The sequence below is a fragment of the Haemorhous mexicanus genome, chromosome 4, assembly GCF_027477595.1.
Source record: "Haemorhous mexicanus isolate bHaeMex1 chromosome 4, bHaeMex1.pri, whole genome shotgun sequence".
Classification (NCBI taxonomy): domain Eukaryota; kingdom Metazoa; phylum Chordata; class Aves; order Passeriformes; family Fringillidae; genus Haemorhous; species Haemorhous mexicanus.
In genome coordinates, this window is record NC_082344.1 from 1,490,480 (window position 1) to 1,517,114 (window position 26,635).

Here is a 26,635-nt window from a genome sequence, read left to right on the forward strand (position 1 = left end):
GTTTCCCCCTCACCCTTCCTGCTCCCGTCATGGCGACATGAGGAGCCCGCCGGCCGCCGCCGCCCCGGGCATGGGCCCCGCACGGTGCTGAAGCGCCGCCGAGGAGCCCCGGCGCCGCCGCCCCGCCATGGGGTGCTGATGGCCAGGCCCCGCCGGGCACCCCGCCGCCGCGCAGGGGAGGTGAGAGCCGGGAGGGGACGGGGGGATCGGGGGTGTGCTGGGCGACGCCGTAGTTATAAACTACGGTGCGATTATACAGGCGCGAAGTAAACGCGCTCAAAGCATCCTGCCAGCGGTGCTTTGTGTGCCCGTGCGGGTGCGGGGCCCGTCGGGTCGCTGTGCCGTCCCCTCTGCCCCGTGCAGGGGCTCAGCAGCGCATCTCTGCCCCAGGTGTGACTCTGGTCACAGCGCGACGCACGGCATTGACAAACAGAGCGGCATTTACAAACTGAGAGGGTGAAGGTGTCGGAATGCACCTTAAAGATGACGCAGTCGCAGCCCCTATGGCTTGGGCAGGACACCCCCAGGTGACCTGTTTCTTCCAAGCCCTGTCCAACCTGGCTTGGAACACTTCCAGGGTTGGGACATTCACAGCCTCCCTTGGGCAACCTGTTCTAGTGTCTCACCACCCTCATAGTAAAGAGTTTCTTCAGAATACTGAACCTAAATTTCCCCTCTTTCAGTTGTACCCATTACTCCTTGTCCTGTCAGTACAGTACCTGAAGAAGAGTCTCCCTCCAGCTTCCCTGTAGGCCTCCCCTGGTTTTGGGTTTTGTTCTCTTGTCTCCATGTAGTTCACTTGCAGAGATGGGCTGCACTCTCTCCCCGCTTCCCTCTTAGCTCTCCCGGCTGCGATGGAAGGAGTTTCCTTGAACTAAGAGCAGCATTGTGCGCTCTAAATCCATCTCCAGAGGGGTGAACTGGAGGGAGTGAGATTGCCCTGGGTTTTTGTGCCTGTGGTAGAAAGCAGAGTGTCAGAAAACATTCTCCTGAAAACTTGTCCATTGAAGACAGAAAAACCTGCTCTCCTATCCTCCCCTTTTGACCCTGTGAAGGAGGGAAAAAGGAACAAACCCCTATTTTACCACTCTTAAAAGTAAAGATCTTATTTGGCAGGCTGATTCAACCCTGAATTTAAAAATTATTTCAGCATCAGCCTTTGTCTGCTCCTAGATATTTCTTTCTGTGGTGTGCTGCGTGTACATGGCACAGCCCCTTTTAAAGACAAAAGGGTGAGGTTTTTTTTAAAGAAAATGTTGAAAGTGAGCAAGATGCAAGTGGTGCATGACACGCTTTTGAAAGGGGAGCAGCTCCCCTTCCGCTGCAGGGGTGGCAGCTGTGCCCCCCACCTCTGCCCCTCTGCAGGTGCACCTGGAGCCCAGGTCAGGCAGGGTGAGCCTGTCTCTCAAAAACCAAATCGTGGCATCTTTTCCTTGTCTCCAGGGTTGGATTTTGGATCCCTGCAAACGATTCAGATTTGGTTTTCAAGTAGTTTGGCTGGCTTGTGGGGCAGGAGGAGGGCTTGTTCTCATCAGTGCCTACACAGACCTCGGCATGGGGTGTGGGAAGCTGATTTTTTGGCTTCTCCCCAGCAGGAACTGAACTTTCACATGGGGGGGTGTGTGTATATAGATATACACACACAGAGAGTTTTAATTATCCTTCACCCTGTGTAGAATTTAGGCACAGTTTGATGTGGCAGGACTGATCCTAGCTGCTGCTTTTGCTGTGTCTGTTGTGTATTCCCAAGGCCTGCACTTGATTTGCTCTGGGACCCCAGTTAAAAACACTGACAGTGGCTCTGGTGAGAGCCCTGCTCTGTCGAGATCCCATGCACACAAGGCCCTCCTTGCTGGATGCCAGCCGGGGCCAGGCTTTGCTGCTGTTCCATGTTTGGGGTGTCACTGGGCTGCAGCCTGTGCCGTGAGCAGGAGCTGCACTGCACTTCTCTGCCTGGCTCTTGGGAGCTGTGCTTCCCTAGCTCCAGACCTGTCTTCCATCTTACAGTAACCCTTTGATGCAGTTGTTACTGTGAGAGAATGAGTTGTTTTCCTGTTTTCAGGTGATTCCAGTAATATGTACCTACATTTATCAGTTTAATCTGAGGTCAGTCCAAGTGTGACTCTGTTCAGTGCTGCTGTCTTTGCTCATGTCACTGCCCTGGGAGAAGCTTTTTGTCCAAGTGTTTACAGCTTTGTAAAGCTTTGAGCCTCTCCCCTGTAATTACAGCCCCTTTCATTTTCCATTCTCAGCCTTTCTGTGCTCACCTGCCTCAGCATCCCTCACACAGGGACCGAAAGGAGACCTCCAGCAGCATCCCTGTGGTGGATGCTGCCTTCCCCCAGGGCCTGCTGGAAGATGCTTTCCCATGCACACCTGCAGCCATGCAATGGTTAAAGCACTAGTTAGTCTTGACCTGGTGCTGAACTGGCTTTTGGGGAACATTTGTATGCACAGGTCTAATCACTGTGTTTTTATGAGGCACTTTTTATATTTAGGAAATAAAGTTCAGCATCACGCCAGTGGAAATGATCCATTTGCACTGGGTGATGAGAAGGGTAGATAAAAACATCTGCAGTTTATGCCACACTGAGGGATTTTAAAAAGGTCAGGCAGGACCAGTGGCCTCAGGAAAACTAGACATGATATTTGGAGTGCCAAGTGAAAACCCTTAGGACTCGACTGCCTGAGCATGGACCAGACTGTGAGTGAAGAAGACCTCCATCTCCAGATGGAGTGTAACACGGCTGTAGGATCGGAATTCCTCCCCTGCAGTACATAGAATGTGTGCCCAGAGCTGACTTGCCCAGGAACCTGCCTGTATTTGCCTTTTTTCCTCTGCTCCCATGCCTCTGTGGGGCCCGAGGAGCTCCTGACCAAAGCCTTTTAGCAGCACGTTCCAGGGAAGCAGCAGGAAAGCCAGCTGGCCATCAGGGAGGTGGATGTTCAGGGGGATTCTGCTACAGTGAGTACAGTTTCTTTCAGAATGCAGCACCATAACAGCTATTTGCAAAAGCCAGAAAAGCACAGTGGAGTCACTGAGATGGAGGGAAATCTCAGGTGTCTCCAGTGTCTGTACAAAGCAGATGTGGAATGACATTCTCCCTTCCTGTGTGTTTGCTGACTGCGAATATTATCAACACTCATTCATTAACCATGGTGGGTATTTGCACTTGCTGTGCCATAAACTCCTCTAAAAGCTCACTCATAAATAACATGTTGCAGCAGATACTCTGTATTGCTCAGCAGCCCAGACACCAAACATCTTTACCAGGCTGATGGGAGCTGCTGGATGAACCCATGTGCCAGAGGCTTTTGGAGCTTTTTGGTGGTTTTTCACTGCACACAGCGAGCCCCTGTTTCTTGGCTGGGGTGACTTGACTACTGCGGTCTGTTAAACACCAGCTTGGCTCCTAAAAACTTCCACTTTTAGGCTTTTAAATAATTCTGGCTGTAAATCCTGGTGCTGACCCATCAAGCTCAGCTTAGTCCCCATTTGTGGGAGCCCTCTGAGTGTGTCCATGCACGCAGCAACAGGAGCAAAGCGGGACTCACACAGCTCCGCTGTGGGAGCAGCAGCAGGAGCACTCCAGCTGCTGTACACACTGCCTCAGACACTCTGCTTCCTTCCCCTTCATCTGTACCTCCCCTCTCACAGCTCCCATGGCTGGGTTTAGTTTGTTTTAGGCTCAGGACTGGTTCTAGGTTGTCCGGGACTGTGAGTATGTCCAGGCTCTCTCTGTAGGACAGGAGAGATGAAGAGGCAGGGAAGAGCCAGGACTGTGCCTGTGCCATGCCATTTTAGCGGACAATTGGAATTATATCCTGTCCTGCATTGTCTCAACAAGAGGCTAATTAGTCAGCAAGCTCCAGCTCCTGGAGGATAATTAAGCTTTATAACTGTGGGTTCTCCTTGGTTGATGAGAAAGAAGAGGCAGTACCCTCAGAGCACAAGAATGCTGCTCTGCAGCTACTGTGCTGTACCTCATAATTGATCTATTGTTTCAACAGCAGATAATTCCTCATTTCCTCATAATTATCTCTTTTTACTGCCTCACACTGTATCCTGATATTAGCTGTAATCACTAATTTATCCTGAAGCCAGTCAGAATCTACAAAGCAAAATATTGGCCTTGGTGAGCACTTAGGCTTTCGGACAAAATTCCCTTTGTTGTTGTCAAGAGGAATCAAGCCATTGTAGTCAGACATTTTTTGGACGTGGCTGTTGAACTGGGTATAAACTTGTTTGGTTTTATCACTGTTCATTGATGTTAATGACTGACTGCTGCCCACAGACAGAAAGGGGTACTGCTGAATCCTGGCTCTGTGTTTTTGCCCTCAGAGGCATTGTATTTATTTGGTTTCAGGGGATTATATCACTCAAAGGTGCTGCGTGATGCTTTAAATGCCAAATGCCTGTTGGCCCTTGCCTCTAGAGAGTTAGTTTTTATGGGCTTGAAAGCCTCTGGCCCTATTCTGTGAAATTACTGCTCTCCCTCCTGCTTTGTGAGCCTGGTTTTCCTTGGAGTGACTTCCTCCAAGTCACTGTTGATTTATACCAAGTTACATTGGTGGTGGGAGAAGTGAATCATGCCCTGCATGTGTTGCTTTGAGGAGACTACCAGTGAGACATTACATAATGCCAGGTTTGGTTTGCCCCTTTTTTTTTTTTTATTTTAAAGCCTTCCTACTGCCTGAAGAACAGACAAGCTGCTCTGGGCTGCTTTGAGCCTTTAGCTCTTGGGATCCCCAAGTGCTTTAGGCTGCAAAGTACCTCTCAAGGTCAGCTTGTCCTAGGCCCCTGCTTGAGCAGGGCCTCCTAAAGCCAGCTGTTCTGCACCATGTCCAAGCACTCTTTCAGTGCCTCCAAGGATGGGAACTCCACAGCCTCTCTGAGCAACCCAGCCAAAGCTCTGTCACCCTCACAGTAAAGCAAGGCCACCAGTTGCCACCCTCTGGATACAACCATTCAGCCACTTTGCAATCCACCTCACTGTCTGCTTATCCACAGCCTACTTCCAGCCAGGAGTCTGCCCAGACTTTCCTTGGCCTTCCTCTTGTTACCCAAATACTCAAGCCCCTTGAGTCTCTCCCATAGCTTGCCAGACATAATTCCAGCTGGGCTTTGGCTTTTGTCTGACCTCATCCCCAGCTGCCTCCACTCTCCCATAGTCACTGCAGCCAAGGCAGCCTCTGACCCTCACAAGTCCCAACAAGCCCCTCCTTGCAGGGGGTCCAGTGGAACCCCTGTATCCAGGGCTCTCCTGGGTTCCCTGTGCTCTGCCACACTGTTCTGCCTGCACACATCACAGTCATTGGCAGTCCCCACAGGGACCAAGGCACCAGCATCTCCTCTTTGCAATAGAGCCTGTATCCCTCCTCTGCAGCACTCCCAGGTCATGGGAGCCATCCCACCTCAGCTCTGTGGTCCAAGCCTGTAGTGTTTCACCGGCACACAGCTCTCCATGTTATCTCCTGACACCGTTTAAGCAGACACACTCCGCAGGGAAGCACCCCAGCATGCTTTCCCTACCAGAAAGGGTGTGGGGGATTTCTCCAGAATGAAACCTCATAGATGTGGCCATGCTTACATGCAAATGCTGAAAGGGACCCCACTTAGGCAGCATTTGTTGGGGTTTTTTTTTTGATACCTTCGTATCACCTCACCCCACATGCTTTGAACCTATTTTGTAGTTACAAACCTTGAGGTGGGGCAAATGGTTTCCTTTCTGTGCCAGCAATGACCTGCTTCCACCTTTGCCCTTGTCCCCAGACACTTCACTTACCTTGATGATGGGGGTGGGCACTGCCTGCTTCTCTCTTGCAGGTGGGGCTGAGGCTCTGCAAGCTGCCAGTCCCTGGGAAAATCCTGTTCTTCTCCCATGAAACTTGGATGTTGTGCAGCCTGCTCACTTCCTCCTGAAACTCCTTCACTGGGCACTATGGCTCTTCCAAGAGCTCTGGCAGAAGGTGCTGCTGCTGCCTCAGCTGCCTCTTATATAGACTTAGCCCAGGTGCTGCTGAGTGGGTGCTTGGCTCTCCCTAATCAGGGGCAGCTGGTGATGCTTCTTGGAAGCTGCTGGGGTTCCCTCAGTCCCCTGGTTTAGTGGCTCAGCAACAACAGCACTCTCAAGCTCCTCAGAGGTTCACAGGTGTTCCCCAGTAGTCCTCAGCTTTGTCCCCAAAAGATCCAGAGAGTCCCTGAGCAGAACCCAGAAGCTGCCATGCAAACCTTGGTCAGTTGCCTGTGGGAGCTGCTCATTCCTTTGCCAGTGGTGCACAGGGAATTTGTACAAGGCTCAGCCATTGCTGTCTCAGATTTATCTGTCATTTACATTGGAAAAAGCATGAAATTAATGGGGGTCATTTCAGCAAACAGTCGTTTCTCTTTGCTTTATTCTGTCTGGTGGTTCAGTTCTGAACAAGAAGATGGCACCATCTTTTTGCCATGCGACCCTTGTGGTTTTCCCAGGCAAGGGCTGACTGTCCTTGACTGACACCCCAGTTCACACAATGAAGGATCACATTCCTGACCTGTTCTGAGCCTTGGGACAAACTCTGCTGCCAAACAATAGCAGGGCCCATTCCTACTGAAATGTGTCCCGTGGCTGATTTGTATAAACCTTGTGAGCAATTTACATCCTCCATTCATTTTTAGGTTCAGATAAACCAAAGTCTTGGAGCCGAACTCACAAAAATACATTGAGTTTCATCTCCTTTTTTGTATCAACACATACGTTCTGCAGCTGGAGCTGTTCTCCTGAGTTTCCCTTTTATCCACAGTTTGCTTGGTCTGTTGCTGCCACAGCAGGGAAAAGAGCTGTGATTAAAGCAGCCTGTTTGCACCATTTGAAAGCTGTGGCGTGGAATATTTAAGCTGTTTCTGACCAAAGACCTTTCTGGGCAAACGCTGCTTGAATGGACTCATCTTTGCAGTTTCCAGTCAAAAGGGAGATGCAAACTTCCTCCTCCACCTCCTCCTCCTCCTCTGGCCCTGGCCCTTCCTACCAGAGCCACTAGCACAGGGAGTAGGGTGGGCATGGGTCTGGAATCCCACCCATCTCACCAGGAGGGAAGAATGGTGACATTGTCTGAAAGTTCAGTCAGGAGTTAATCTTCTGCCTTGTTTTTTAAAAGTTCCTACTTTGGAAAATACCATTTTAAGTTTCCTGTAAACAGCAAACCCCTGATGTCAGTCACAAGGCTGGGGGAGTGAAGGGGAGCAGAGATCTCTTAGAAGTGGTCCCGTTTATGGAGCAGCCCTTTTCCAGAGGGCTCCTCCTTGCTAGCTGCTAAATGGACCCTGGGTTTTCTGTTTCAAAATAAGATGTAAAACCCCTCCCCTCCCTCCCATCAAAACACTGCTCTGCGTTACCTGTTCCACCCGTGGTTTTAGCTGGCAGGTTCCTTTAAAATGTTTGGAAAAATTCATCTGTTTGGAAAACCGGCACTAAAATGAGGTCAGCTTTATTTGCACTCCCAGGAAAAATCTGGTTGGAGGAAAAGCAGTGGCGAGCGTGTGATGTACATGAGCCCGCCTGAACCATGCTGCCAAAATACCTCACAGCCTTGCCTTTGTACCAGGTTGTGGGAGGCAGCTCGGGCTGAGTCACACAGACAAAGTGGCAAGAGCCCTCTTCCTCTGGCAGCCTCCCGAAAATTGCCTCTTTGCCAATTTGGGCTTAGGCACAGCTCTCAGGGGCTGCTGGTTAAAGGTGTGAGATCACCTGCAGGCCCTTAGTCACTAACGCTGCTCCTGGGGAGAATTCTTACTGCTCCTGCTGTTTGACCAGAAGGCGGTTTGTTCCTTCAAGCAGACTTGCTCACTTAGGTGCTACTGTTGGAAATTAAATTCTCAAACCTACTTTTCCCAGCCATTCAGCCTGAAAAGTTTTTATTGTCTCACAACACCGTCGAGCTGTTTCCAGTGGCCATTTATTTTGTAAGTCCCAAACCAGTTGATTTGAACCCACACTGGTCATCTGCTCATTTATTGCTGTCACCTCAGGCTGTGCTTTGGCATTTCCCTCTGGCCAGCACAGAGTTCCAAACTGCCTCACTGCCGGGGCATGAGGAAAGAGTTAAGCTGAGAGAAAGCCCCAGGTACTAAAATTAACATCCATCCCAGCCCCCGGCCACAGCTTTGAAATTTCTAATCACAACTTGCAGTTAGACATTTCTGCTAGCAGTAGGCTTGGATCCTTTGAAATCACAGATGGCTGGCTGGAGCTCCGAGGAATTCAGTCTCCTCCTCTCTTCCTTCTGCTTCACCTTCCCCCCACTGCCCAGAAAAATCTGTGTGCAGGTCATCTGTGAGGTTTTATTACTGCTTGCTAAAGCTGAAGCAGATTTGGCTGCTGGACCCTGAAAATACGAGGTCTGCAGAAATTGGTGTGGTGCTTCAGCTCTACTGGAATTACTCCCCTTGTTCAGAGCACCCACCTGAACTGATGTGCAAAACAAAGCTAGTGGGGTTTGGGCTGTCTCTAGCCCTAGAAATCTTGTTAACTGTTTACAAAGTGAGCTGTGCCAAAAAGCAAACAAACAAACAACCACCTCCCCCAGCAAAGAGACAACAGGCCACCATCAGAACCAAAGAGGTTTTTGTTAGTGCCCTGAATTATTTCAGTGATCCTGTCTGTAATTCAATTGTATGAGGATGGCTAGATTGCAACGGGGAGCAGGAAAATCAGGAGCTCTGTTAGGAGCTTGTTCTTCTAGTGGATAGTGTGTTCCTGGAGCAGCATCTTTTGTGTGCAGGAGGCACTTTTTATAGTCACTGCAAGTGATTACAAAGCCTAAAATTAAAAAACCTCCTCTCTTTCGCTTCCCACACAAATGCACCCCCCAAACCATGAAGTGTTATTTGGTCAAGGAGTTGTCTGCCCCTATTCCTGCTTTTGGAAAGTGTAGCCTGCAGCACTTGGCAGCCTGAAATCTCTCCCGGGAAACTGAAAAGCATTTCTTGGAGTCAAGGTAGCTATAAACTTGGACCAAAGAGAAATCTTTAGGAGATGAGAGATCTTTATTTTATGGACTGTGGATAAGGAGGTGATTTTTGATGCCTCTCACAAGTGAAAACCTCACACCAGGGTTTTGACTCTCTAATTTTGGAGCATGATCTGACTTGCAGCTCCTCACAGGAGGAGTCAAAGCCAGTGCCTTGATTGGGCTTATTTCTCCTTTATTAACTCCCCAACTGTTCTTTAAGAGGTTTCAGTGCAGCCAGGTGAAGTGCATCTTCCAGTGAAGATCAGGAACTTTAGGAACTGTTTGAACCGTGGTTGAAAAACTCCCAAAGTAACCACAAGGGAAAAAGCCCCAAACCCAAAAAGCCAGCACCCTGGAGCTAAAGGTTAATTCTAAATCAGGAAAAGAAGCAGAAGGCTGGGCTGAGTTAGTTCATGGTGTCTGTCCCAGCTTGGGCAGCTCCTCCAGCCGTGGGTGACTTGGGCTGGGTTGCAGGAAAACACGGCAAGTTTCTGGCTGGAGGAAATGTTTGGTGTGGGGGCAGGCTCAGGCCTCCTGCTGGCCCTGCCCTTGTCTGAGAGGTGCTGCCCCACCGAAGGGTTCTGCAGTGCTGCTGCCGCTTTTCTGGGCTGCTCAGGTCCTGAGCTGGGCAGAGAGAAGAGTCCATGGACCTCCCTGTGCTGGATTTTGGGAAGCTGTGCCAGCCCTGCTGTCCTCATGCTCTCAGAGCCTGCTCTGCCTGAGCTCCCTCGTGTTTTGGGAAGGCTGCACACAGTCCTGCTGGCGGTTCTTTCCAGTGGCAGCGTTTATCTGATGGAGAGCTATGGAAATGGAGATGCAAACTGGATTCAGCCCCGGGGTGCTTGGCCAGGCTCCCGGCTGTGCTCTCTGCTGGAAAACTGCACCCTCTTGCTCCAAGGGAAACTTTCAAGCGCGTCATTCCTCTTCTTTTTTCCCTTATAAAGGTTATTGTGCCTCAGCCCTCAATTGAATGAGGTCCCTAGGTCACAAAGGAAAGGTTATTCTCCCTCTCTTTGCCCTTGGCAACCGTGGAGCAGTTGGCAGCAGCGCTCACTAAAGATGCCCCTTGCGAGGCCCTCCTGGGTGTGTCCTGGCTCCAGGGACACCCGAGCTCTCTGCTGGGGCCAGTGACCAGCCCAGGCAGCACAGGGACAACAACCTCCGAGGGGATCAGAGTAACTAAAAACTCCTGTCTGGTTCCAGAGGCCTGTGAAACCCATTTGTGTTGTAATCATGGTGGGAATGTTTATCAGTCACAACAGAAGAAAACGGCCTGAAATTTTTCCCTGTGTTGTCTCCAGTGATTTGGGGGTTGGCTAATTACTCTCTCCTTCCTGCAAAACCAGGGAAGGACCATCAATATTTCATATGAGGAGACATGGCCGGGCTAAATAAAGCTCCTGCTTTTTTCCTGACGAGTGTAGAGTGAGCTGCTCCCAGTCCCCCGGCTCTCAGTGCTGCTCCCAGCCTCAGCCTCTGCCATGGATCTGCTCCCACCCTTGCCACAGCCCACCTCAGGGCAGTGCCTGGCACAGCTTTGCCATGAGATGGTGAGGGATCCAGCCTTTGGGAACTGGCCACAGGGAAAGCCGTGGCTCTGATGGGAGGCTCACGAGATGCTAATGAAGCCCCCAAGGGAAGGAGCTGGAGGGGAGGCTGTGACTCTGTGTCCCTGTTTCCCCTTCAGCCCCATTTACAGTGAGCATCCTCAGGACCAGCCCCAGGTTTAAAAAACAAATGCAAAATCGAGTAAATGCTTGTAAATAGGCTGTGGTTGGAGGTTCTGGCGTTTCACTTCCCCAGGCAGAGTCTCCCTCTGGGCAACAGAGGAACTTTTAATAGGGATTTTTCAGCCCACAGAGGCCGTTTGGGGGCTGGTGAGAAGAGACACGACACTTTAGGAGTCCTTTTCAGGTCTCCTGGTTTCAAGGTGTTCTGCTTATTCAGTGACACCTGGACATCTCCAAGCCAGTACAGGCTGTCCCTTGTGCATGGAGCAGGATTTGTTATTTCCATCTAATATGGAAGGGGTTCCTTTTCAGGACAGAGGGCCCTGACATTTATTTGCCACTTAAAAACTTCTGGGCTCTTAAGTGGGCCAGGAGTGTGGTTTATACCTGGTGCAGTTTATGTGAATAAAGAATAGCATTTGTTCTCTGTCAGTCTTGATCTTTAAGGTTTCCTTTAGCTCTGGTTAAGCACCTTGAATCTTCATTTACTTGAGCTGCTTTTGTTGTTACTTATAATAACAGATTGTTTTCCCTGTGAATTCTGTTTATTTTCTCAGAGTCAGCACCTTGCTTATTTCCTGTAAATGCAGCCTGGACTGTTGTATTCGCGTGAAAATGCCTGGTTAGTGTTTGGCCAGTATCCACCTTGGGGGGATTGCACAAGGCCTCATGCGAAGAATTGGAAGTTTCAATAACTTTCCCGTGGATTTACCCTTCATTTACCATTTCCCTCTTTTGCCTAAGCGAGTTAAGGCTGTCAAAAATCTGCAGCCATAGTGCTGGTAGGCAGTCTCAGAGCTACTGAATAACCTTTTCCATCAGATCATCTTCTCCATTTGAGAGCAGGTGGTGCAATCTGTTGTCTTTAAAGAAATAAAGTACAAATCCTTGTCTGTGCTTTGTTTTCCAGGTGTAATGGACAAGTTTTTTTGACAGGCTGTTCCTGTGAGTGAGGCTGTGCCAGGGCTGGGGGAACAGTTCCATTTCCTGCAGCTTTATTTCCCCCTGCGCTGCCTTTTACCTGGACAGCACAGCCCAGTGTTTCACCACGCTGTCTTTGGTTTTGCAGGTAGCTGTATCCAGCTGGGTGGCAGGTGGATCCAAGGGTCACCATGAAGTTTTCAGGACCCCTGGAGAGCCAGAGGTTGTCTCTCCTTCTGGAGATGGCAATCTCTAGGGAAGCTCAAATGTGGAAAGCACATGTGCCGAAAATTCAGCCCAATCAGGTAATGTCTGTCCTTCACATCATGCATGCCAGCAGAGGCAGGAGACTGTCCGTGGAGGGGTGGTGTGGGAGCAACTGGAGGAGTTCAGGAGCAGTTACATTTCCTGACACCTGGGGAGTCAGCCTCTCAAGGAAGTGATTCCCTCTTTATTTGATGGACACGCCCGGCCCAGGGGTGCAGAGCACACTGCACAGCACATGGGGTTAGGTCTTTGCTGGGCTTGTGGCAGCACACACACACACACACACACACACACGCATACATTGTCCTGATTAAATTCATTTTACAAACCGTGTGGATTATTAGTGCCTCTTTCTGCTGGGCACCAACTCTGCAACAGTTCCTAAAAGCAGCTTCATTTTCTTGGGGTAATTCACTAAAGGCAGCATTGATCTGATGCCTGCTCCAGGAAGAGCCCCACTGATCCAGCAGGGCTATTTACAGAGCAGGGTGCAAGCTCGTGTCAAGGGAGGCAGAGCCAAGCACTGACCTGTTGCAGTGAGGAATGTTCTCACAGGACTGGAGGAAAAATCAGGCTGGAAGAGCCCAAGGGGGATCCGTAGTCCAGGCTCCATCTTGGGCTGCAGGGAGGTGGGAGCAGGCCGCTGATGGCCTCACCCAGCCCACAGTGGGTTTGTGCTCCTTTGGGAGCAGGCTGTGCCTCGCCTGAGCACTCACAAACACCTATGCACTCCACAAGGTTCTGGCTGAAACAAAATGTGGGAAACGGGGTAACCGAATTTCTGGCCCTTTGTTGCGGGTTGGGCTGAAATAATCACACTGAGGGCCCGGATCCAGGCTTGCTGCTGTTGCACCACATGAGACATTTACACAGGTAAGTCAGCTGCCATCAGAGCTAATCCCTGTCGTGTTTGTTTTCCCTGTCTGGCAAACAAGGAGCTGCTGCTGTTGGGCAGGAGAACATACATTTTAAGGGCCTCAGTATTAGTTTTGTTAATCCCTGTTTCGGTCTCCAAACAAGTGATCTGGTTGTCAGAGGTGTGGAGTGTGTTGGAGCTGTGGCTGTCTTGAGGCATGAACAGCTTAAGACTCTGGCTTATGGTAAACCAGCCTGCCATTCCCTGCTGGCTGTACTCCTGGGGTGATTATACTGTAGGGAGATAAGATTACAGGATAACAAGATAGGGTAGGGACTCGAGTGTAACCAAACCAGATTGATGGGTGAAGATTTCACAGGGATGAGGCAGTTGTCTTTCTGCCTTGGTGAAGTTGGTTCTGGTGGCTCAGAAACCACCACCTGCCTCAGGCAGACTTCCCAGCAATCCCTCCTCTGTGCTTGTCCTTGCTCCTGGAATTTCCACCCCCAAAATTCTTGTGTTGGTGTAACCTTTTCCTTTCAGCTCAGACCCTGACATTATCAGTGCTGTGCCACTGAATGTTTTCTAGCAGTAAGGGATCACTAACTGGGAGTGGAAGCTGCAGGTGTGTGAGGTGTAGGACGGTCAGAGGGAGAGGAGAGCATAAACACAGCTGCCTGCTCGGGGGAAACTGAGAACACTCCTGTCTGTAACCACACATTTCCCTCTGTTCCTCTGGTTCAGGACACCCAGCTTGTCCAACTGTCCTGTGTTCCCCCAGCCTTCACTTTGGCCATGGAGCAGGCATGGACATGCAGTGTGAATTATCCTGTTTTCTGCAATATCTGGGAGAAGGTCAGATTCCCTGACATGCACTGCCTGCTTCTGAAAGCAGCTGCAGCAGCCTGAAACCTCCCTTGCACGACAGCGTTGTTAATTTCCCGTGGCAATCGGGAAATCTGCATCCTTCTGTGGATCAGATCTGGCACCTCGGAGCGTGTGCAACTTTCCATTCCCTGCTCTAAGGGGGCAGCAGCTGCACAGAGGTTTAATGGGCTCACCTGCTGTGCCAGTGACAAAACGTTGAGTGCGTCTGCAGACACCCAGTGATCTGACTGGGGACGCTAGGGAGGTATTTCTGGGGACTAAACTTTCTGGTTTGACTCTTCAGGAGACATTTTTGGTTCTGGTGTTTAAAGCCGGAACAAACTTCGTTTCTAAATATGTGACAGTGAGGTCTTGGACAGGAAGAAAGAAACCCACAGTTGAAGAAGCAGGAAGACTTTCCATTTTAGGATGGGTGCAGAATCTGTTGGGGACTTGGTTCCTGGTGATTTAATGTACCTGATTCCTCTGTTTTGTTTGTATTTCTTGTCTAAAAATTCCTACTCCTTCCTTTAAATGCAGGCCTGTGTTCTGGGTATGTGTAACGTACCAAAGTCAGATCTCACAAAGGCTTTTCAGCATAAAAACCCAGTGGGCTGAGTCTGGAACCTCCTCCTGCTTCTGAATGGATTTGGCTTTTTTCCCCTTCTGGTTCCCCTTGCCTTCCCCCCCCCTCCCCCTCGGGTTATATGAGATGCAGGTGACATTCAGGAGTGTTCTTGAGATTAAGGCTTGAGAAATGGAGCCCTAAAGACTGGTCAAAGGTTGAGTTTTTTGCCTGTTACAGAGTAACTTTGTGGCTGAGAGGGGCCTCAGTGAAGAATTTTGAATTTATTTTTTATAGAGAGTGTCCCTTGTGTCACGCCTCCCTGCTTTCTCGTTGAGGCTCACTCTGTCTCCCCACTTGTCCTCTGTACCTCCTGAGGAGTCCAGAGAGCTCAGTTTATTTCCAGTCCTAATAAAGGCCACCTGCTCACTGCCCAGGAGCCCGCAGGGACCAGGCAGCAACAGCCATGGGGAAGGAGCAGAACACCTGTCCAGGACAGGAGACATTATCAGCTGAGGTGTTTTCTCTCAATTGGGCAGCAGTGAAACGGAGTCATGTTCGAGTTCACAGAGAATATTTATTTTAGCCTACATATTCCATAAGTCTCAAGGTATGGGAGAGATCAGCATTCCTAGAGATGATTTGCTCTGTGCTTGCCCTCCAGGAGCACCCACGTCATGGCTCCTGGTTCTCCTGCTTGGAGCAGGGATGACACATGGAAAGTACCTCTGCCCCAAGGAGGAACCTTCGCTTTCCACCCAAAGGGACTTTGTCACTTTCAGCCCCCAGAGTGTCTCAGTTTTGCTTTTAGTTTCAGTTAACTAAGGATCAGTGACCTCGCTGCTTAATTAATTTTCCTGTGCTGCATTTTGTAATTTGTGTTCTGAGTGTGTCACAGGGACACCTCTGAGAGAGAGGGATAGAGCCTGGTGTTTGTGGGGGAAGCTCCTCGCCCCGCCTGGAGCAGCACACAGGGGGACCAGTTCTCACTCGTGCTGCCTGCCTCCTGAACCAGGCTGTAACAACCTTTCCTGGTGCTTAAACTCACCTGTCTGTGTCAGGGGATTCTGCTCCCATCCTCCTGCTCCTCTCTCTGCAGATTGAGTCTGGAGCAAACACCCTTTTTGTAGGGTTCCAGGAAGAGCTGGAGACTCCCCTCCTTTCCTTTGCTTCCCCAGATAGTTCCTAAGGAGCCAGTTGAATTTTGGAGCCAGCCTTGTGCTGGACATGCTCCAAGCTGAGGGTGCTTTGCAGTTTGTCCTTGCTCCCCCAGGCACTGTGGGGCTGGGCTTGGTTTGATTTCACATCCCAGCTAGGCTGTGGGTTTGGGTCAGACGCTCTTCCCTTGGCTCGGCGAGGCCGGGCTGTGCAGGCACGGCGTGTGCAGCTGCTGCTCCGAGTCAAACGGTGCCTTTGGCCTGCCCACAAAGGGGGCCGGATCCAAGGCCAGGTCTCAGAGGGCTGGGGAGGAGAGGCAGCACAGAGAGAACGAGACTCAACTCTTCCCAGCCATGCTGCTTTTAGGAGAAGACCTCACCTTTTGCCTTGGTAGGCACAGGGAAACAGTGCCCAGCCAGGACAGACACCACTGGGAGCTGTGGAAGCTGCTGCCTGTTTTGGTGGGATCGAGCAGCAACGGGATTTGCCAGGGATGGAAGGACTGGGGGGGTGGTGGTGTTGAAATCCCTGCAGGCAGGAGCAGAGCTTTCAATACCCTCTCCTGCTGTGTGGTGTGTTCATTGTGTTCCTGGGCACTCCTGCCTCCAGGAGGGCTCACATTTCACCCTGGAACTGCATCAGTGATTTTAGGAGGAAGCAGTGTTCCAGGCTGTAGCTGAGCAGCAGCAGACAGTGCTGGTGACATGGGGCACTGCTGGGGCTCAGGGCAGACCACGGGCACTCTAACTGTCTGTGGAAGGTACATGTAGGCATTCCAGTGGCAGATGTAGCCTTAAGTATGTATTTGGTATCAGTATTGGGGTGTTTTTTTCTAAATTCCTGCTGGTTTGCCCTCATGGTGTTACTGGGGCAGTTACAGCCCAGCTTTTCATGCTTCTGGACACGTCTGGGCTGATCATCCCCAGTAATCCCCACTGGAGCGAGCCCAGACAGTTCCTTGGGTGATGTGAAAGGCTCTAGGAAAGCTGCAGATATTTCTGAACTGGGTCACAGGGAAGGATTGGGTGTCAGTGACTGAGCTGTGCGTGTGGTTGAAATTTAGCTGCTCTCCAAACAGATCGATGGGGAGACACAGGTTAAACACCTAAACCAAACACCAAACCCAGACTGCAGGTGAGGCTGTAGCTGCTGCCTCCCCCTTCCCAGCTCCCTGAGCCACGGAGAGCCTTGTGTCAGCTGTGTGCAATTTCCTTTATTATAATAGGTACTGAGCTAAAAAAATCCCCATGATTTGAGGAAAAAAATAAACCTTTCCCCACAAAACCCCAACAGAGTCCCGCCCCTCTGCTCTTGGTAGGGGGGGCTTTGTTCCAGCTGGGAACTGCTGTGCACCCACATGGTTCTGAGCAGGATAAAAAATAATTATTAAATAAATAATAAATTTTTGGGAACTACTCTGGAGATGAGGCTGCCAGTGCTTGTCAAACTACAAGTCACTCATCCTCTTTTCCCCAGAAAACCTCACTGGAGTGAGGTTTGAGATTGCTGTAAGGAAGTTGTCTTTTCCAGGGCAGGTTTTTGGGATGGGATAAGTAACTGCAGGGACAGCGTGGTGACTGGGGCTGGCTCCAGGCTCCCCCTTTGCAAAGGAGGCTTTGTTTCCGTGCTGAGTCACTCCTGCAGAGGTAAAACCTTTGATCCTTTCTCTCCCCCAGGATGTAGCCATTTCTCCAAGGCAGAGGGATGAGGTCATCCAGTGGCTGGCCAAGCTCAAGTACCAGTTCCACCTTTACCCAGAAACGCTCGCCCTGGCCATCAGCCTCTTGGACAGGTTTTTAGCAGCAGTAAAGGTAAATATTTGCAGCTCCAGGGACGGGAACAGATTCCTGCCCCGGCGCGCGGTCGGTGTGCGCGGTCCGAGCGGTGTGGCCAGACGGAAGCGCTTCCTTCCCTTGTCCCTGCCCTGCTCACACGTGGTGGGCAGCACCTGCTCTGCTCTGGAGCCACAGCTGGGGGGGTTTGGGCACTCAGGGAGCAGTCCCTGTCCCAGCCCGGGCTGCCTCGGGAAGGCAAAGGCAGTGCCACGAGCCCCAGGGCAGCGCTCGGACAGCAGCACCAGGGACAGGCGCTGCTCACCTCCACGGCTGCATTCCTCCCCTCTGTACCCCCCCGAAATGCTGGGGCACCTGCTAGCAGGAAACTGAGGAGAGGTCTGAGCCTGGCAAGGGGGGTGGTGCAGGGAACTGGGGGGAAAAGAAAGGGTGAGGAAGGTTGAAATACAGACAGTGGCTTTTGGGGAGTAGTTCCCTACCAAGATGCTTTAGAGCCTGATGGACTCCATCTTGGACTGATGTCAGAGAGGGTGGAAGGAAAAAGGGAAACAGACACAGATGCAGGCTGTCCATGAGACAGCTGTGCCCTCCTGCTGTGCTGAACCCAACTGGAATGGATGAGCCCCTTCGGGTCTCAGGCTGTTTCTCCATAGAAACTGCTTAAAAAGGGGGAAAAACATTTGGGCTCCCTGCAAGCGGGCCCTGCTGCCCCTCTGGCCCCCTTAGCTGGGCTGTGCTTTGCAGTTTCCAAGTGGCCAAACACAGTGGGCTCCAGCCTGTGAAGTCAGGCTTTGGAAGTTTCTCTCCCACCAGGCTTGCTCAGTTACATTCTGTGCTCAGCAGTCCGTGGTCTCACGTGCACATCTGCAGGTGTCTCACCCCACACCACCCCCCTGCTGAGTGAGCACTGTCCCCTAGGAGATGGCAGCTGGAAGGTGCATTCCAAGCCTGTGCCCTTGCTTGCCGTGTGAGAGACTTTGGTAGAACACAAGTGACATCATTCATTAACTCACCCCTTAAATATTAATAAATATTGATTGTGTTTTCATGCAAGCCATGGAAGTTATTATTTTTAAGAATCCAAAGTAGCTGATTTACTGAAATGCTGAGGTGGCAAGGATTTAGATCCCTCAGGAGCCAATGGCCTGAAGTGCAGGTTTTCTTCCTGCAAGTTGGAGCAGCCAAGGAGTCTGTACAGAAAGTGTGGGACTGTGAGTCCAGAGCCCACTGCGGGCTTTGGGCAGTCAGCAGGAAGGGGGAAAGGGGCTTGGCCTGGCTGAGCTCTGGGGCTTGGTGCTCCCTCCCCAGTTTTCCTCTCCCACAAACCTCATTCCTCCTGATTTTTCACCAGGGGTTTCTCTGGGATTTTACTGTGAACACCACCAGCCCCTAACCCAGGAACAGACCTGGGGATTGCAGGGACTGGCTGTTAGCCAGAGCCAGCAGTGCTGGTCTATCTCACTGCACAGCACTCTTGGCAGGGCCCAGTCCCAGTCCTGCCCTAAGGGAATTCATTCCCTTGCACACCTGCATGCACAAGTGCAGGGTGTGAGTGCAGGACTTGCATTTCCCTTTGCCGTCAGCATCTCTGACCACAGGCAGGAGCTGCTCACGGCTCTGCAGCTGTGCCAGAGTTTAGGAACAGCCTCTGCCTTTCCAGGCCCAGCCACTCCTGAGGATGTGGCCATGGCCAGTGGGAGTGAAACTCCTTGTCAAGATGGTCACATGCAAAAAGCTCACAAAAAATCCCCCTTTCCCCTCCTAATTCCACTTACCTTGCCTAAAAAACATCTCCTTGTGCAAGGGACCAGCTCTCCCTCACTAATCCCTGAGCCACAGTTTTGGGAACTGTAGTGTGAAATTACCACAAGGGTTTTTAAAAAAGTTTTTCTGAGTTGCACTTCCCCAGGCAAAGACAGTGTTTTCCAATTCCCACGTCCTTTCCCATTCCGTGTCTTACCCACAGCAGCACTCGGAGCAGAGCTCTGCTGCAGCAGGTGAAGTGGCTTTCCTGTGAGGGAACGAGCTCCCCTCAGGATTTTCTCTTTGCCTGCTGTGCTGCAATGCCTAAACCCGAGCTCTTCCGAGTCCAGTGCCACCCACTCGGATCACAGGGCTGGCAGATCCCTGCCCTGCCTGACGTCACGGAGCAGGGATTTGTGCTTGGCACAGCTTGCCACTGCCAGGGCGTAGCCAGAGGTCAGCCTGCACATCCAGGAGGAGACCTGGGGCTCGGGATGCCCCAGCAGAAGGATCAGGGCGTCATTGCTGCATCACACTGACGCAGAGCCCTCTCTGCTCTCCTGTCCCACAGGCCCGTCCCAAGTACCTGAACTGTATTGCAATCAGCTGCTTCTTCCTCGCTGCAAAGACCATTGAGGAAGATGAGGTAACTGTTCTTCCTACCGTGGCATTGTTGGACTGTCTGCCCTCCCAGCCCTGCCTTTGCTTGCTCCTGGTGGCTGCCACTTGCCAGGACAGGAACAAAGCATTTGGTGTGATGTCCCTAACGACTGGTTCTCTCCTTTCTCTTTGTGCCTTGGCTTTTGCAGAGGATTCCAGTACTGAAGGTGCTGGCTCGGGATAGCTTTTGTGGTTGTTCTCCAGCTGAAATTCGCAGAATGGAGAAGATCATCCTGGATAAACTGAACTGGGATCTTCACATGGCAACGCCACTGGATTTCCTTCATATTGTAAGTAAAGGGCTATTGATGTTCTTCCTGGTGTCTGTCAGTGCAAATGATGTGTCAAGAAGCGGCAAGACGAAAATTCTACCTGTAGGGGAACAAAGACCTTGGAGTGTATTTGGAATTCCTCTGTGTATTGGAATTCCTCTGGAAAGAAAATGCCTTGCCAGAGAATTCCAGAGGACACTTGTCACTCTTGAAGTGCAATATCCAAAACGTGAGCCTGCCATGTGACCCTTTAGTCTGGTCTGGGGTGTGTTCAGCCAGATTCACAGCTCCTGGAAATTGTGCCCCTAACTCTTCACTGCCAATGGTTTTCCACAAAGCTAAACACCAGGCAGCAGGGCAACAAGGAGTACAGCCATGGAGAAAGCCCCAAGGGCGGGCTGTGAGTGTGGATCCATGCCTGCTGCAGACCTGCATGGCCAAGAGTCAGATCCACACATGAGAGGAGATCAAGGGAGGTGTCCTGAGATTCTCTGTGGAATGTTATCCTCGCTCCTTCCCTGAGGAGTTTGTCTGGGAGCCCTGCATGCCACGTGTGCGCTGGAGAGAGAAGGGTGGATGGGAAGGCCTTTTGCAGAGCCCTAGAACCTGGTGCCAAGCAGGTCCCACCAGAAGGGCTGCACCAAGCCTTGGTGGCTTCGGCAGGTCGGGTTTTCCCCACGGGGCAGAAGTTGCCTCCAGGGTCAGGCTGCAGGACCCCGTGTGTGCAGACTGTTCCCCGGCTGAGCCGTGGCCTGGCCAGCGCCACCAGCTGCCCCTGTGCTTGTGTCCCACAGTTCCACGCCGTGGCGGTGTCCAGCAGGCCGCAGCTCCTGGCCCTGCTGCCCACGCCGAGCCCCTCGCAGCACGTGGCGGCGCTGACCAAGCAGCTGCTGCACTGCATGGCCTGTTTCCAGCTGCTGCAGTTCAAGGGCTCCATGCTGGCGCTGGCCATCGTCAGCCTGGAGCTGGAGAAGCTGCTCCCCGACTGGCTGGCTCTCATCATCGAGCTGCTCCAGAAGGCACAGGTGAGGAGGGCAGTGCACTCGGAGTGGGGAGGGACTGGGGCAACGCGCTGCTCTGTGCTCCAGGGCAGCTGGGGCTTTGTGGCTTCTTGCTGCAATGGCTGACAGTGCTCTGCTCCTGTGGGGACAGCTGGAGGGACAGTGCTGCCAGGTCTCAGTCCTGACCACCTGCACTGCGTGACAGGAAGGAGCCGTGTGCCCTGATGTACACAGGCCCTCGCTGCACCAGGGAGAAAACACACCAGGGAGCAATTCCACTTGTTAGTGGCTCTGCCATTCATTCACAGCATCCAGGGCACCTTGCAGGTACTCTGGGAGCACACTCCAGCTGCTAACAACAGGCAGTGGAATCCTTCAGTATCTCAAAGTTGTGCCTGCTTCCCACAAGGTGCAGGAAGGAGCAGGGGGTGTACTTGGGAAGTCACCGTGGTGGTTGGCAAGTGAGGGCGCACAGGTGGCCGGGGTGCTGGGAGCCCACGCCCTCTCTCACCCTGCCAGCGATCCCACAGCAGCTGTACCTTTGTTGTCTTCCCACTCCAGATGGACAGCTCGCAGCTGATCCACTGCCGGGAGCTGGTGGCACATCACCTTTCCACTCTGCAGCCTTCTCTGCTGCCCAACTCTGTATATGTCTACAGTCCCCTCCAGCAGACCCTGGTGACCTGTAACAGAGGAGCGTTCCACCGCCAGCCCTCCTCTGTCCCAGGGCCAGGTTTCTCCCAGGACAACGGCCGGCCAGAAGCGCCCGTCACAGCTACAGCCGCGCTCTGCCCGCGCCTGCCCGCCCCCGCCGGCGGCTGCAAGGCCGGCTCCGCCAAGCGCAAGGTGGAAGAGATGGAAGTGGACGACTTCTACGATGGCATCAAGCGCCTCTACAACGAAGAGCTGGCTCCGGAGGCGGTGGCCCTGGAGAGCATGGGCTCCGTTTGCGGCGCCGACGTCTCGCGGCAGGAGGGCAGCGTGTCCCCCTGCCCGCCTCTGCAGCCGGTGTCTGTCATGTAGCTGCCAGTGCCACCACGGGACCTGGCAGCCCGTGGCCTCAGCGGGGTGAGAAGGGGCCGTACCTTGTCAGGCTGAACTGAAGGGAGCCAAAAGAAAACCAGGAAAAAAAAAAATCCCGACCCTTTTTTGAATTTTATTTCTTGTGCGGCTAATTATAGTTCCACTATTTAAGCACTTAAAAACACAAAAAAGTATAAAAATCTAAAAAAAGACCCAAAAAGCAAACAAAAAAAGTAGCAAAAACCTGTTCCTTTCTAGTGTTGTCGGTTCCACTGTTTTTCTGCTCCTGTGTGTTGTAACCCATTCTCCACGTCCGAGAGCTCACATCAGCCCTGCGGAGCCGTTCCGGGTTTCCCAGCCAACTAATGCCTCTCTGATCCCATTCCCACCTGCTCCTTGCTCCCTTTCTGCCTGCTCCTCTTTTAGTTCTCAGCCAGTCTCATGCATGACATTCTGTCCTGCCCCACCTCCACCACAGCTTTATTTTGCCCTTCTAAACAGAAAACCTCTTTTGTTAATAGTTGGGTGTTTAAATGTGATAATATTGAAAAACTGGATTTAAACAAAATATTGGGCAGGAAAAAAACGTAAACCAATGCTTGCAAGCTGCTCCACACTTCAGTAATTCCCACAGGAGTGTGAAGGTGCCCTGTGCCTCGCACAGAGACTTCTCCCTGTTAAACCAGTTTGTCTGTCCCAACACAAAAAGCAGTTACTGGGTTTTGCATCACTAGAACGAAACCGTTTTTTTCTTGCTGTGTAGCACTGAGTGTGGATTCTCACCAAGGCTTGGTTCTCTCCATCAGATGTAACCCTTGAATTGTGCAGAGCCCGGTTCTCCCTGCACGTTCCCCAGCACTGCTGGGTGAGGTGCCGGGGCAGCTGCGGACACCTGAGGTTTGGAACGTGTGTCAACATCAGGCACAGAACCCAAACAAAACACCCCAGCCCTCGAGTTTTGTGTTCATGTAAGTTCTAACCAAGAGTCTGACCTGTAACGCGTCTCCTCCGTGTGACACCCTGTTCTCAGAACACCCCGTCCCGACTGTAAGCTCTCTCCACAGCCCTGAGGAAGGTATTGTAACCAGAGCCATTGTACTGATGAAAGCCTTCTGGTAGCAATAAAGAAAGTTGTCCTGGATTCCCACTCTGGCCTTGTGCTTTTCCCCCAAGACCTGGCTTGGCTTTAGCTGGAGGCTGCCAGGGAGCTGCCCTGTGCCAGACGCCTGGAAAGGTGACCTGAGAGGTGCTGGGCAGCCGGGAGAGTCACCCAGCATGAACTCGTTGTCTCTGCAGCAGTTCCAGCTTTGGCTCTGGTGCTCACTCCAGGCTGCTGCCCTTCTAGGCTGAGTGCCTGGCAGGGACACTGCTCCACGTCCCCTGTCCTGGAGCCCTTCCTCCCTGCCTCCTGAGGTGCCCTCTTACTGCAGCACTCCACCACGATACCTCTCTTGGGTTCCAGCTTCTTCCTGCCATGGCTCAAAAATTCCCCCTCAAGCCCACATTTCTCAGCAGGGTGTGTCTTCCTTCCCTTCCAGCCCTTCCTGCCGTCCTTACAGTATTTTCAGTCCCTGACCTTCTCATCCCACGGCTCAGTTTTCCAAAGCCAGGCTGCCGAGCAGGCTCAAGGTGTCACAAGCACATCCCCAAGCAAAGCACCCTGCCCCACTGCATGATATTCCCAGTTCTGGGGCTCCCTGCTTCCAGCCCATGGCATGTTACACATTTTCCCAGTTAAATTACACTGGCTTCTCCCCGTCCCCATCCACTTTCCACCCCAGGTTTCAGGGCATATTCCTGCATTCCCCAGTCTCAGTACAGGACACGGGCAGTTTGCTGTCCCAGGTGTGCTGCAGCCATGGCTGCATGTCACTCTGGGAATGTAACTGTGTCCTTGTCACCGTTTCCTACTCCCAAAGCCACAGGACAGCAGCAGGTCATGCACTGCCCCAGCTCGCGTTAGCCTTGAGGGGAGAGCTCTGCCTTCCAAAACACCCCCAATTAACAGCATCACTGTGGCTCTCCCAAACTGCCCCAAACCCTTCCTGGCCTCCTTGTGCTGCCTGGAGCTGGCCAAGCCACAGGGCTGACTTGGCAAACCCAGGGCAGCCAACCCCTGCAGAGGCAGGACTCGGTGTCCCTGGCTGCCCAGGCAGCTTTCCCACTCCCCAGTCCCAAACACAGGCATGGCCCAGCCCCAGTGGGCTGCAGAGAGAGACAGACACGTTTTATTTCCTCAGTGCTGTGCACAAACCCTGTCCCTGGTCCAGGGGAGCCACCTCTGCAGTGTCCTGCTGTCCTGGCCTAGGCCCTGGATGCTTGGCACCTCTCTGGCTGTGGCAGAGCAGCATCCCATTGGTTTTGCTCTTCCCTGGAGCAAGTGCAGCAGCTGCCCCCTCCAGCCCCACCACCTTCAGCAGCAGGCTGCCTTCTATGCTGCTCCACTGCTGGAGCACAGGGCCAGACTGGAGCACTGCCAGGGCTCCTTGTTTCCCACAGGAAAACATTCCCTGATGCCCTTCACTCCTCACATTCATGTGACCTTCCCACAAACCTCACAGCACCCCAGTGCTTCACGTCACGGACCAGCCCGAGGTGCCAGCACGGGGTCTGTGCTCCAGGGAGGCCCAGAGCAGGGCAGGCCAGGAGCCAGCATCTCCCACAGGAGCACTGGGATAAAACCACTGCATTCCCAACCCCAAGTGTCTGCTCAGTGCCCCAAGCCCAGGCAGCTCCCCAGGCACAGCAGCCACACCCCAGCAGAGCATCGCTGCTTGTTCCCAAGCCTTCAGCTGCAATCCCAGCTCACCCTCACACACTCTGCTGCTCCCTGCAGCACCTGACCTCCCTGAGCCCCTGAAGGATTTGCCCTCCAGACATGAGAGCATGAATCCTCCGCAGGAGGCACACAAGGGTTAACCCCAAAGCACAACTTTTCAACTGGGAGTGGATGAAGTGGCTTTCCCAGTTCTGCTAGGGGACACTTAGATGACAAATAACCTCCCTGAGCCGCCCCCTCCCCACGCTGACACCTCTTCTCCAAGAGCTGCAGCCATGCAGGAAGCAGCTGAAGGTCACGTCGCCAGCCCTGGGGTGTGGGAAAGCCCCCAGCAGCCTCTGACAGCTCCGCCCCTCGTTCCACAGACAGCGCTGGTAGCTCTGTGCCTTCTGCTCCCTTCCCTCCGCCTTTTATCCACTACCAGCGGAGTCTGACTGTTTTCCTCATGGACCTGTTCTCCCTGAATTTCCCCTTAAAAAACCCCAAACCAACCCCAAAACCTTCTACTGACACCGGCCACCTCAACAACCTGGGGCAAAAAAAAGCCCCGCAAGTTGAGTACCCGCTCTGTAAGAAAGCTACTCCATGTTTTGAGCCCATTCCCTTCGAGCTGAGTCCGGTTTGCGAGGATTTGGAGACCGGCAGCTCTGCGCGCACCGCCATGGAGCCTCCAACAGTCACAAATAAATTTGGGCTGCAGGGGACCTCTAGAGGCCGTGTGCCGGCAGCTCCTGCTCGCAGCAGGGCTGGACCGTGCCTCACCTCTGCCTTTCCCTCTCCAAAGGGAGCCGCCTCACCTGGCACGCTGCTGCTCCAGCCCAACTCCCATTAGTGTCCTTCTCTAACTCCGCTAAGTCCTCCCGCAGACGCGAGCTCCAGAGCTGCAAGCAGGACTCAAGGCAGCAGCACAGCACAACTCTACAGAGCTGCAAAATAAAGGCAGTCCGGGTGAGTACTGGCACTCAGGGTGTGCCCAGCTGCTTCTCTTTATGCTAGGCTTTTAAATAATCCCATCTGGAGTTTAGAAGGAACAACAACAAAGAAGTGTGAGGACAGAGGGGAACAGAAGGAAAGGATTCCCTCCCTGGAAGAGGGTCTCACAGGAGCCTGCAGGAGCCATGCAGCAGCGGGGTGGCTGCTGGGCGAGCAGGCAGCAGGGTACCTGGGCAAGCTGCTGGCTACCATGGCTGCACAGCCCACTGCCAGGGCCCTCGGGCTCCTAGCCACAGGCACTGGCACTGCAGACTGGCACAGGTGCCACCACTGGAAGAAAAGCCGGCCTAAAGCGGGCATTTCATGGGCAAGGCATGTTCTCAGCCAACAGTGACCAGCTTTGTGTGCAGAGAACCCTGGGCCACGGCTTTTTGGTAGGGATGGGGGCCCGGGGCATGCAGGGATCCCACCCTGCAAGTGGTGGCTCCCAGTTAAGACAAACACCCACAGAGGTCTGCAGAGCAGGACAGGGACAGACACGGCCAAGGTTTAATCCACCAATGGCCTCAACCCTGCTTTGTGCTCACAAGGCTGAACTGAACAGGTTTCTGACCTGGCTGTCTGGTGGGAGGCACTGGGCACCACCTGAGGCCCCTGCAGCCTCGAGAGCAGGGCAGGCTCTGGTTTTGGTATCACTGCAGGTCCTGTCCCAAGCTTCACTTGTGCAAATATTCACAGCCCTTCAGGCTGGGCAACAGCCAGCAAGTCCAGCTACATACCAGGGTACAGCACACATGAGGTCAGCACTCAGTAACCTTTGAGTGTACCTGTAAAGTCACTTCTTTGGTTGCAAAGCTTTCCAGGACAAGCAGTTTTTCTTGCACCTGGCTGCAAGGAGCTGACCCTTGTTACTGAAGAGTGCTCTAAAATACTGTGCTTGTGAAAAAAACCCCAGCAGATTTCAGCAGAGCCGCTCAGCAGCTGGCATGTCACACACCAAGTGCCAGAGGCCAAACCAAGACCAGCTCAGGGTATCTTTACCTTGGCAGGCTAAAGGAAGGGAAGTCCTTGATTAA

The 26,635-nt window shown here is 52.6% G+C and overlaps 2 protein-coding genes across 3 annotated transcripts in view; one reads left to right on the plus strand and one right to left on the minus strand.

Moving 5' to 3' along the window:
• CCNI (cyclin I) lies at positions 1-22,988 on the plus strand. The gene is made up of 7 exons (XM_059843536.1): positions 1-180; positions 11,791-11,947; positions 17,032-17,166; positions 19,463-19,537; positions 19,701-19,841; positions 20,618-20,848; positions 21,386-22,988. Exons 2-7 carry the CDS (start codon positions 11,834-11,836, stop codon positions 21,845-21,847), a joined length of 1,158 nt encoding a protein of 385 aa, XP_059699519.1. The 5' UTR covers positions 1-180; positions 11,791-11,833; the 3' UTR covers positions 21,848-22,988.
• SEPTIN11 (septin 11) overlaps positions 19,986-26,635 on the minus strand; it is a 48,637-nt gene continuing 41,987 nt past the window's right edge. For both annotated transcript variants that reach the window (XR_009486100.1, XM_059843531.1), the window contains one exon: positions 19,986-25,552. Coding sequence is in view for 1 of the 2 variants with exons in the window: in XM_059843531.1 (XP_059699514.1) it covers positions 25,477-25,552 (76 nt within the window). In the remaining variant the exon portion in view is untranslated. The remainder of the gene's footprint in view (positions 25,553-26,635) is intronic.